The 12,962-nt window shown below is 39.3% G+C and overlaps 1 protein-coding gene across 1 annotated transcript in view; it reads left to right on the forward strand.

Annotated features, from left to right (window-relative positions):
* stard9 (StAR-related lipid transfer (START) domain containing 9) overlaps positions 1-12,962 on the forward strand; it is a 70,935-nt gene that overhangs the window by 25,532 nt on the left and 32,441 nt on the right. Inside the window, exons 4-11 of the mRNA XM_077240121.1 lie at positions 3,695-3,811; positions 4,971-5,003; positions 5,723-5,781; positions 5,907-6,019; positions 9,251-9,393; positions 10,344-10,411; positions 12,542-12,639; positions 12,717-12,917. Of these exons, the coding sequence (XP_077096236.1) occupies positions 3,695-3,811; positions 4,971-5,003; positions 5,723-5,781; positions 5,907-6,019; positions 9,251-9,393; positions 10,344-10,411; positions 12,542-12,639; positions 12,717-12,917 (832 nt within the window). The remainder of the gene's footprint in view (positions 1-3,694; positions 3,812-4,970; positions 5,004-5,722; positions 5,782-5,906; positions 6,020-9,250; positions 9,394-10,343; positions 10,412-12,541; positions 12,640-12,716; positions 12,918-12,962) is intronic.

Below are 12,962 nucleotides of genomic sequence, written 5' to 3' on the forward strand. Positions count from 1 at the left end.
TTAGTAATTTGTAGTGGATAATTTTTTTGAGTAACACTCATGTGTCAGTTCACTACTTTAAGCCATAAACACTAATATAATGCTGTTTAAGAACTTGTTTGAGACTTGGGAGTGCTTTTGGGTAAAGTCCAGAAGTGACAGGGAGAGCAAATTAAAAAGAGAGGGCTGTGACATTGAAAAGCATCTAACATGAGCTGGGTTCAGTGGAGTGGGTTAAGATGCGCTTGTCTAACAAGGTCCCTCACTGATTCTTTCAAGCTGAAGAATGGAAATAAGGATAATTAGAGTAAGTCAGACAGAAGCGGCTGCTAGATGCGGATCCACTCTCCCTGCAGACTGCATCCCAATTAGCCTTCATTCACACCCTACACAGAGACCGGCCTGGCCCCAGGACTCTTCTCATCTCTGCCAAATACATACCTGGGTTACAATACCCTGAGAGAGTCTCTTGTTTTGCTGACTCACTGGGTTTTCAGTGGACATTAAGGTCACATTACTTTCTCTCCCACACCTGTAGTACACAAAGAAAGATGTATTTTATATGTTTAGTTTTGTAATTCCTTTGAAAGTTCATGAAGATAGACAAGGGTGTATGAAAAACAAACGTTTAGGCATTATCTTTGTTGTTTGCAATTAATACACCTCCTTTGTTTGTTGGATGTGTAACGAACACATTACATTGCTATTACTGAGTAAATACTGGACTGCCAAATAGCTTCAGATTTAGCTTTGTTTCTCATGTGTTAGCTGATAACATTATTACAGTGTGTACGTGCTTTCACTTTTAGGCCTACAGTGTAAAACAAATTGTAATTTTAACTGTAAATTACTAAAAATGCAACAATTAAAACCTGTTACTTGGTTAACAGTAAGTTCCCTTATTATAAATGGGAAAAACTGTAATAAATTACATTTCAAATAATTTAGCAATAAAATAAAGTTACATGTACCATTTTTTTTCAAATGGTACATATAACCATGAAACATAATATATTTTTCAAATCTTTGCAAATCCACTTATTTACAGTGAAACCCCGTAAACGTCCGGTGTCACACTTCACATTTTATGGTTTTTATTCATTTATTTATCAGTTATATACTTTAGGGTTTTATGATACATCTTATGTTGTTAAATTAATATTATTAGTATTATTTTACTGTCATTTCTGTTACCATGATGATGTTTTGTATTTGTGTATGACACTAGCTCTGTTTCCATCCACTATTTTTATGCGCACTTTGGGATACCGCATCAAAAACTGCTGGATGGAAACACCAAGATGCGCATAAATGTTTTATCCAATCAGAAAACATGAGCATGAACTATGATGGAAACATATTTACAGAATAAATTCCTCGATGCGCATCAAAAAAATGATGTGACTTTGCATGATGGGATGACATAACTGGACTAACTAGCGGACCGATCTCGTTGCAGCGTCTAAAATGTGTTTTGGTTGTTTCGAAATAACTGAGCAAAGTCTGTCGTCAAAAAGTGGTTCGGTATTATTCCCTCCCACAACTCTCTTACACGACTATGTTCCCAAACAGCAGCATCTGCCTCCGAAAGCGAGATAGATAACACGTTTATCGCGTTTCATCTGCGCGCTCTGAGACGCAAGTCGTTTATTAAATACTAAAAGATTATACAGTGGCTTCTCCTACTTTTCTTAGTGATATTTAGCGCCAGTTTATCAGGAAGTGGTGATTTTATTCTTTTCGGCTCACTATGGTGCTTTATTGGCAAATGTTTTGTGAGATATTCCAATTCTGCGCACAAGTTAAATTCACAACTTCGGATGGAAATATAGCTACTGTGTGGATGGTGGATGTCAGTATATGTTCACTGCATCAACAAATGCTTTTCTAACTTAGTATTTTGTCTCGTTTCCAGTCCAAATATCAAACATTTCTTAAATCAAGATGCATTTACTAAAGTAGAAAAATGACTTTTTTGGGGAAATAAATAAAAATTAAGAGAGTTTTTACTTAAAACAAACTAAATTATCTGCCAATAGGGTAAGAAGAAAAATCTTGTTTCTGTTTGAATTAACATTAGTTTTCTTACTCCATTGGCAGATAATTTAGCTTTTTTTAAGCATCAACTCACTTAATTTTAATTAATTCCCCCGGAAAACAGGACATAATATCTCATGTCATTTTACTCATCTAGTAAATGCATCTTGATTCAAGAATTTTTTGATATTTGGACTGGAAAAAAGACAAAAATACTAAGTAAGAAAAGCATTTTTTGCAGTGTTTAAAGGTACAAAACAGATTTTAGTAGCAGAAGAATTTTTTTTAGAGAATTATTCTGGCAACCACAGCTGCTAGTTTTTTTCTGTAAAAATGGCAGTTTTACACTGTACAATATCACTTAAATTACTCATCTACACAGTTACTCTACTATACATAATGGTGGTTGTTGATATGGTGTGTTTTTCTAACATGTCAGACTGGCATGTGTCAGTGTCTTATGAAGTGTAACATAAACACAGGGTAAATGTTCAGCGTAGCCCTGATGTTGGACAACATGCTGTCAAGGAGATTTCGTTTAGACACTGGGGCCGGTTTCACAAAGCTATTTTACACCAGTCTATGGTGTTAGACAAGTCTAAAATTTGCTCATAGACTAGTCTAATGCAAGTTAGACTGTTTCACAAAAATAAAGACTGACTTAATTTAGACCAAAATAATTAGACACCTTAACCCAGGCTAACTCAGGTCTAAGACTCTGTTACATTGGCAGCCGGCAGCAACAATCAGTTACAGTACAAACAGCCAAAAGAAAAGGGAAGATGACTCATAATTTGTGGTTTTCTGACGGCGTTATGGAGAGAGCTATGAGAAGGGAAAGGGTTTTTGGATATTTCCTCTTAAATATTTATTTTTTGGCATCTTGTAACATGTTTTTGTATTTTTTCTGTGCGTCTTTAACGCTCCGCTCAACGGTCGGATTAACACTGTTAATTGTCGTAGCAATCTTTTTCCAAATTAAAAATTTCTTTTTGTTACTACATTCTTCGCTAAATTCCCCAAGTAAAATGTCCTTGTAACTGTTATACTCCTCCAACAAACACATGTTTTCCGCTGGGGTAAACTGCACTGAGCGGTTGAATGCGCTTACTCCATCCGCCATGTTTTTTGTTCTGAAAAGTGTCTTATTTTACCCAGAATGCATTGCAGTGTAGTCCTACTTAAGATAGTCAGAGTCTTAAGTGCTTTGTGCAACGGTCTGATTTAGATGTCGATCTGAAGTCTGACTATCTACTATATCTAAGCCATAGTCAAAGTCTTTCTTTGTGAAACTGGTCCGAGGAGTTCAATGAATTCTGAAGAAAAAACATCTGAAGGAAGTGAAATAGGAAAATAGAGAAGTCCCAGTGGGGCTGGTGATAGAGGAGTAGGTCTCCCTGTTTTCATTTCTCCTCTGCTTACAGTTAAAAAGGCAAAAGCTTGATCTCCATACGCTCCATACACATTCTCTTCGCTCTAAACATACATAAACATACGCAGGTAACCTTCAAAGACCAGGTTGGCGCTCTCTCTCTCAAACAAACACGGATCAAGAATAACGCTCTCTCAACAAACTCATTCAAAGTATACAGAACAAGAATTTCAACACCTTGAGATCCAGGCAGGTTTTGCAATAACCTAACAAAAATTGTCAAAAAAATTGTGCCGTCTCCTCTAGGTGTTTCAGGACCTGGGTGTGTGTGTCCTGTCTGGGGCTTCAGAGGGGTATAACGTGTGTCTGTTTGCGTACGGACAGACGGGCTCAGGGAAAACGTACACCATGATGGGTACTCCGGTGAGTAACAAGACTAGAATGAGAAAAAGGCTCAATCCCTTTTCACCCCTTGCCCCTACCCCTTGTTTTCGAGTGTTCCCCTTATCCCTTCAGGGGCATTCGGCAACTATTTCAACTTAATAAAACCGTTTAGAAATCATTTGGATGGTTTAATAACCTGTTCTGGTGAGAATGGTGACTTTCCCCGCTCCCCCCAATGTTCCCAGGCGGGAAACCAACCTTGCAACATGAGGACTAACGTCCCGGTAAGTTGGAAATAGGAAATCTCGTGAGAAGCGAGAACGAGCGAGAAAAACGAACTGCTTTACGGCAATTCGACATTAACACACACGCCGTATGATACTGTGTGTGATGTATTACACACCTCGGTAGACATACTCCACATGATAAAGCTGTCCGGCTCCGATAATAACAAATGCACATGAGCAGCGGTAGAAAGGGGGAGGAGGGTCCGCAAGTGAGTTTTTTTACGACAGTGTTGTGAAATATACGCCTCACAGCTGTAGGGGGAGCTCTCTGAGAAAACATGCGACAAAAAAGTGAAAATCAGCGAAGAAATAGCTAGAGTTGCCGAATGCCCCTTTAAAACAAAGTTACAAGGGCCAAGGGGTTGAAATATTCCCCTACGAAATGGAAGAAAACTTCATGAACCCGATACGTCATCAGTCGTCGACGATGGCTCTGACGTTACTGAAGCGACGAGTTTTTACACGATTTCTCCATGACAACGACTAACAATGAGCGGCGCTGCTCTTACCTCTGAGGAAACATGATGATTATAACGTTCCTAACTCGAAATGTATGTCTTCTCTGTTTCGGAAAGGTCATTTATTATACAATTTCTTAATTTAAATGACTATATTTTTATTATAAGAGTAAATAAAGTGCATGGTGGTGTCATCTGGGGCTAATTTTGAATGTTTAACCGTTTGCGAAGCCATCTCGCCGGTGATTCGCGATGCATTGTGGGAACTTTCTCGTAGCCCTCCGTTTGGAGTGTGCCTCTGAAAAATCTCTGTTTCGAGGGCTATGTAGCCCTACCCCTTCGCCCTACCCCTCTATCACAACAAGTATCACCAAGGGGTGAATTGGGATTGAGCCAAAGTCATCGATGAAGCTTTATTTCAACCTAAATATTATGTTATCTTCATCTTTGCAGGACTCAATTGGGCTGACACCAAGGATCTGTCAAGTAAGATGCACACCAGTAACGTTTTTTCTAAGGGAAATTTTTTAAAAGTTAATTAATGTCCTAATTTAACTAAGGCCTAATCCTGGCTTAATCTAAGTCCTGTCTGTGAAACAAGGCCATAATTTCTTTCATCTTCAAAATACAGTTGAATATATTTCTGTCCCTCCATTGAAAGTCTACACAACCAAAGTTGATAAAGACATTGGAAAAGTAATCCATCTAAATCAACCTGTTTTAAGCATGTCCTTTGAAGTAATGGACTATTTAAATAGAAAATGGAAGATCAAATGAGCTTGTTTGACACACATGCATCAAGCAAGTACAGTTGAGTTTCTGTTAACCATATTTGATGTGCTCTGTGTGTTTGACAATTATCTTAAAAAAACAATTGTATACAGAAGACTTGGATTAAACCACTTAATTCAGATGGATTAACTTTTATGATGTCTTTTTGAACTTTTTGAGGCCTCAATTTTTTCTTTTGTGAACTTTCAGTGTGGAGGGATGAAAAAATTCTCAGTTTTAAATAAATATATCAGCATTTGTGTTCTGAAGATGAACGAAAATCTTCTGAGTTTGAGGACAGCATTTTCATTTATATTAGGTGAACTATCCCTTTAATAATGACATATATTTACCAGTACTGCCACTTTACATTATCCATGGAGTTATCTTTGAATGCTTTCTTACAAAAAAAGCCCTATTTATCGTTTATTAAGGGTCTTTTTAGGTCTGAAGTTGAATCTACTGATGGACAGAGCTGTAGAGTTGAAATAAGGTGAGAGGAACTTTTCCTTTGACACTTTCGCAACAGTACCAACAAATTTATGCTGAGAATGAGGCAAGAAAAATGCCTGAAAGCATAAGTGTAAGCAAATCAAAACCTTATGTGTTCCCTCTCAGTTTTTTAGAGATTTATAATGAGCGTGTCCGTGATCTGCTGAGAGGTGCGGAGCAGAAGAAGCCAGCACCCCTGAGGGTTCGGGAACACCCAGAGAAGGGGCCCTACGTGCAGGGTGAGTGTTTCAAGCTGATTTGTTCTGAACTGGTAAAGTCTGGTGAATCCCCTCAAACAAAGTCAAAATATCTCTTGTAAGCTACACTTATGAAAACACGAGGAAAGAGCTCACTGTGTTATAACGTTTAATGAATGGTTCAGTGGGGATTTCTTTAAGACTGCAAGAGCTCGGCTTCCCCTATAATGTCAAAAAATTAATGGTCAAATATGTACTATTGTGTTAACATTTTAATGACTAAAAAATGCATTAGAACATGTTCATCTCGAAGACGAGTTCGTTCAGAATCAGCTTCATATATCAGATCGGCTAACTCGATTTCCTCCTCATTCATTCCCGGAGCGTCACAGTGCATTTCCCTGTTGAAGCCGAGCGTCCGGTGACTCCAGTGGCGCTGCTTTGAACAGTTTTTTTCAGTGCTTCGAAACTAGACGGTCATTGGATAAATGCTGGGCTGGACGCCGGGCTTCTGCGTGATGATTGGAGGGTCTGTCGAAATCTCCTTTTGATTGACAGCGATTTTGTAATATAAAAAGCTGACGCTGAAGCTGTTCGAGCACAGTCCCATCGCGGATTTTACAAGTGTAGTCGAAAGACAAACTACTGCAACATATTTCTTGGTATTTGCTTGGCGAAATTGCTAGGCAAGTTTAATCATACATTTCACACAATTATACACAACATTCCTTGTTTCAGTTTAACCTAATTCCCACATTTCCTCCGTCGAGTTTATTATCTTTTTTTTAGATCGTTTTTTCATTCATTCATTCATTCATTCATTCAGTGTGTGTGTGTGTGTGTGTGTGTGTGTGTGTATGTGTGTATATATATATATATATATATTAATTTATTCATAGTCCGTCGGTGTATGAATGGGTGAATGTGAGGCAATATGTAAAGCGCTTTGATGGCCATGGGTCTGTTAAAACGCTATATAAATGCAGTCCATTTACCATATATATATATATATATATATATATATATATATATATATATATATAAATGAAAATTTTTTATGATGTAGGCCGAAAATGAGCTTCCCCTCTTTGAAAGACCAGCAGCCGCCACTGGAATGGTTGTATATTTTTATTAAAGAAGTAATTGTGTACACAAGTTATTCGTTCCTGACTGTTTGCATTTGTAACTCAGGGTGTGTTCACACTTGGCAGGTTTGGTTCGATTAAAACGCACTGTGGTGCGATTGCTCTGTCATGGCGGTTCTTGTAAATAAGTAATGCTGGAAAGATGGGTCCAAAAAATTGCTGGTGCGGTACAACCGAAATATGAATGCAACACAGACCAAAGACATCTAAACTAACCAAAAACAGGACATAATGTCACAAGATGGGGGCCTTAAATGGACAGAATGCTGAAAGGGGAACGTTTTCTGGGGCCCAGCCACTAGGGGGGGCCCATGCAGTCCAGCAATAATTATGTTCATCCTAAATATAAGCAAAGGTTATACCATATTTTATTCTGAACCAAAATAGCACCATTAATTGTTGAAAGTGAGGAAAAAATGCATTTTATTTAATGTTGCTTGTGGAAAATGTAGCCTGTGTCATAATGAAACACTCCTCTCCTGAAAATGGTCTGAGTAGGCTATTTTTTGTTGTACGTAACGCAACGTAAAAACGCCAGTGCTTCGCGCCAGTTCGCGGTCAGCAGCGCAAGTGACCTGAAAAAACTACTTGCTAATGTTGTTGGAGTAAATTTCCTTGCTATGCCAGGGCCTGCACTTAAATTAGGGTGCCAGAAAAGAAAGGAGAAGAAAAAGAGGGAGCTGGCAAAGGCTTTAGACCCAAATAATAATGTATTGACCAACTTTTTTCAGTCAGCTCAGAAAGCTGCTCCCAGTCAGGCTAACAATAGCCAGGAGGCTAATGTAATAAGGTAAGAAACTGCATTTCTGCATTTCCTTCTGAGAAATGTCTAAGTGTAGCAGATAATTTGTTAACCTTGGTGTGTGTGTGTGTATGTACCTATGTAGCCCCCATCACTGAGTAAGTCTCTCTCAGTTAAATGTAACTTATGTGTTAATGTAGGAGAGAGAGAGAGAGCACACGCACGATATGAGTAGCCTATAGCAGATTTGTGGAGGGCCCATTCACTGGACCTTTTCAGGGGCCCAGTCATTTCAGCCTGGCTGAAGCATACCTGTTTTTTCTCATCATAGTCACGATGTTGCCTGTCACAGTTCGGTACAGGCGTCAGAAACACCGTCTCCTTGCTGCAGATCTTTATTTGTGTGCTACGGAGGAATTCATGCAGCTGTTTTGACTCCTTTACACAATTATAAACTTTTCACGAGTTGTCAGCTGGTCAAAATACCATCATTCGTACGCACATACAAGCCTAGAACACAGCATTGTTTTGGATGTTCAAGTCAAGTTCCGTCACATAAAAAATGTGTTTGTTTCATTAGGTTCAGTCTTAAAATGACAGTGTGAACGCTAAGCGAACCAGGACTAAATGTAAAGTTTTCTTTTTTTAGTCGGGACCAAAAAAACGAAGAGAACCGAACCACAAGTGTGAACACACCCTCAGGTCCCAAAACAGCTTGTGTTGAGAGTAGCCAACATGTAGGACTGTTTCTGCTTCTCCTCTTTTTTTGCTCTCTCTCTCTTCCTTCTTGTCCAACATCCAGTCATTGTGTGTATTAGGAGAAAGCCCAGTGCAGCAAAGGAAGTGACCTCACTTCCATGTGGCTGCTAGGAGCTGAGTGGAAAGGCATTGTGTGTTGACCAGATGTCTTTCTCAAACATGTAAACACAGTAACTCCAAAAAGTATTTGGCCATAATGGATACTTGAAAAGGTTGAATTTTCCTAGCATTAAATAACAAAATACATATCTTTTCTCATAACTGTTCTGTTTTTTCAATTATTTTGATTTTTTCAATCTATTTAACAACCAGTTGGACAATCAGAACTATATCACACATATATTACCATTTAAAAAGTATAATGTAAATGTTTTGCTTGAAAAGTTGTGGTCACTGTATGCACATGCTCATATAAACTGAGACCCAATTACACCATAAAAGACCAATTAGTAAATGTTTTAGCACCGCAGTCCACTTTATATTAAAAGAGGATTTAGCATCATTCTCTTCCTGATTTTGTTCCTTTTACAGTAATCTGAGTGTCATTCTCAGGCAGGAAAAAGTATCTGTGACTCAAATTGTGGAAAGGATGATGATGATGATGATGCTATTATGTGTTTATTATAGGTCTTTCTCAGCATGTAGTGACCGACTACAAGCAAGCAGTGGATCTGCTTGAGGATGGCATCGCTAACCGCATCACAGCCGCTACACACGTTCATGACGCTAGCAGTCGATCTCATGCCATCTTTACTATTCAATACACACAGGTTTGAATCTCTAATCATGTCCATTACATCTGAAGATCTCCCATTTGTCTTTTTTTTAAATGCAAACTGCATTAAACTAGTGTTGTTGTATGACTGGTTAAAGCACCTTAAAGCTCTGAATGGCTGCAAGTCACACTGGATATTTTCTTGCTTCATCATCCAAGTGTCAAAAAATAGAATTAAATTACCTCTACATTACCATTCAAATGTTTCGGGACATTACGCTAATACTTTCATACAGCAAGGGACGCATTACATTGATCAAAAGATTTCTGGTCCTAATAGAAATTGAACAGAATTGAAAAGAGTTGAACGTCCTATTCATCTGCAAAGAATCTTGAAAAATGTATCATGGTTTCCACAAGAATATTTAGTACAACTGTTCAACATTAATAATAATAATAAGAAATGTTTTTTAGCACCAAATCAACATATTATAATGATTTCTTCAGGATCATGTGACACTGAAGACTGGAGTAATGATGCTGAAAATTCAGCTTTGCATCACAGAAATAAATCCCATTTTACAATACATTCAAATAGAAAATAGTTATTTTCACTTTGAATAATATTTCACAATATTACTGTTTTCCTGTAGTTTGATCAAATAAATGCAGCCTTGCTGAGGACAAGAGACTCCTTTCAAAAACATAAAATATCTTACAGACCACAAACGTTTGAATGGTGTGCTGTAAAAATTATTTTTAGAAGTTGTAAATGAAACACAAAATTATTTGTTTATGTTTATGGTTTTTTTACACACAAAAAAATACTATTTTAGTTTTTCTACTTAAAAATGTTTAATTCAATGTATATTACTTGCAGTATCTTTGTAATTATTTGCGACATTTACAGGAATTTAGCAATTTCTGAGTGAAAATTGTTTCAACACCCATTTTCTTTTCCAGTGTAGTGTATATTGTAGTGAGAATGCTGTTTTCTTTTTATAGGCTATTCTAGAAAATAACCTTCCTTCAGAAATAGTGAGCAAGATCAACTTGGTGGACCTGGCTGGCAGGTTAGTGTCTTTGTTTAACTTTAAACAATCATTCCTTTCAGGCAGTATAGATCCTGTAAAGTCAACATCTAGATCAAGGATGTCCAAACTCGGTCCTGAGGGCCACTATCCTGCAGAGTTTAGCTCAAACGTGCCTCAACACAACAGCCTGGAAGTTTCTAGTATGCCTAGTAAGACCTTGATTAGCTGGTTCAGGTGTGTTTTAGTGGGGTTGGAGCTAAACTCTACAGGACAGTGGAATAACCCGGAGCAGGATTGGACACCCCTAATCTAGAATGTAGCTTTTACTGAACATGATAGAGAACCATTATATATGACCAAGTTGCCCCCTGGTGGGTGATCTCTGGATTGCAAGTGCAATGTTGAAGAGTAAAGTTCTGACAGCTGCGTTTACATGGACCCTTATAATCGGATTCACGGCTCAATCGGACTAAAAAACCTTCATGTAAACACCTTAATCGATCTGATTGAGCTCGATCCGATTGAAAGGGGTGGTTTATTCTTTTTGTAATCCGATCGAGAGAACATGTGCAGTGATGTTGAAATAGCGTAATGACCACAGTACGGTGTACATTTTAGGACATCCTGAGACATATGAAGACAAGGCATCATGCCTCAGACTAAAAGGCTTCAGACATTGGACAAAACGGCATCGCGTCTCAGACTGAAAAGCTTCAGGTCGCAGGAAAAACAATGTCAGGTCTCGTACAATTAGGCATCAGATGAAATGCATCCATCGGCTGTTGTTGTATCTGATCTGAACCGCGTAGCCTACATGTGACGTCACATGGGGGGGGGGGGTGCAATGCGAACCTATAAACTCCACCTGAGTCCGTTTCGCCTGATGCCTTATAGCTGATGCCTTTTAGCTGGATGGTAAATGGACTGCATTTATATAGCGCTTTCACAGACCCAATGGCCACCAAAGAGCTTTACATATTTGCCTCACATTCACCCATTCACTCACTCATTCATACACCGACGGCGGTGTCAGCCATGCAAGGCGCCAGCCAGCTCGTCGGGAGCAGCGGGGTTAGTTGTCTTGCTCATGGACACATCGACACTTGTTCAGGTGGAACCGGGGATTGAACCACCAACCTTTCAGTTTGTAGACAACCTACATGAACCACTGAGCCACTGCCGCCCCGTTATATATGCCTTTATGTCTGATGCCTTTTTGTCTGAGGCTGTTTCGTCTGATGCCATTTTGTCCGATGCCTTTTTGTCCGATGCCTTTTTGTCTGATGCCTTTTTGTCTGATGCCGTTTCATCCGATGCCTTTTTGTCTGAGGCTGTTTTGTCTAATGCCGTTTCGTCCAATGCCTTTATGTCTGATGCCTTTTTGTCTGAGGCTGTTTCGTCTGATGCCATTTGTTCCGATGCCTTTTTGTCCGATGCCTTTTTGTCTGATGCCGTTTCGTCCGATGCCTTTATGTCTGATGCCTTTTTGTCTGAGGCTGTTTCGTCTGATGCCGTTTGTTCCGATGCCTTTTTGTCCGATGCCTTTTTGTCCGATGCCTTTTTGTCTGATGCCGTTTCGTCTGATGCTGTTTCGTCTGATGCCGTTTCGTCTGATGCCGTTTCGTCCGATGCCGATGCTGAGGATGTCCTAAAATGTACACCGTACGTATGATGCACGGAACAAAATGTTCTTCCTGTTGAATTAAGTGTCGTATAAATGAGTGTCCTGTTATTCTAAAACTCTCATTTCACTGCATCTGTCAAGTGGAGCAGGACGACGTCCACCAGTGCTTGTTTCAGACTCTCATCCACAGACGACTGGTTTTGGCCGCGGGGTTTTACTGCGTGATCAATATAAGCAGCGGCAAAGTAGTTAATATGCTCATTGTCTCCAAATCATGACCAGAGACGGATAAATATTAAGTCTGCTGTTTAAAACAAATAAAGAACCAATAGAGGAGAATAGTTATGCGTGAACAGCGGCAAAAAAATCAATTCCGATTTGAAATTTGTGACGCATAAACGCGCACATCAAATCGATTACTTTATTTATCGTTCATGTAAACACCGTGTTCGGATTCATCAATCGGATTGATTTCATTCCGATTGAACCAAAAGGTATCCATGTAAACGTAGCTACTGACTCTGACCCTCTTTGTGCTGTGTCAGTGAACGAGCAGACCCTCAATACTGCAGAGACAGAATAACAGAAGGAGCCAACATCAACAAATCTCTTGTCACCCTTGGCATTGTCATCTCCGCTCTTGGTAGGCACTGGCCTTTCTTAACTCTTATCATCCTTTTCTTATCTTCTTTGTCATCTCATTTAACTTTGTTTTTCTAGCCCAAAACTCTCAGATGTTCAGCAGCAGTCAGAGCATTAACAGTGTGCTCAGTGAGGGTGAAGGGAGCACCGTGGGCAGCCAGTCCAGCTCTCTGTCGGGCAGCGGGCGCAGGCACTGCTTCATTCCCTACAGGGACTCTGTCCTCACATGGCTTCTCAAAGACAGTCTGGGCGGCAACTCCAAAACCATCATGGTTGCAAGTAAGTCATTCAGAGTGGTGAATTTACCCTTCGTTAAGCCACGCC

The sequence above is a fragment of the Siphateles boraxobius genome, unplaced genomic scaffold, assembly GCF_051911475.1.
Source record: "Siphateles boraxobius isolate OS27281-9 unplaced genomic scaffold, OSU_SipBor_1 22, whole genome shotgun sequence".
In the NCBI taxonomy this organism is placed as follows: Eukaryota; Metazoa; Chordata; class Actinopteri; order Cypriniformes; family Leuciscidae; genus Siphateles; species Siphateles boraxobius.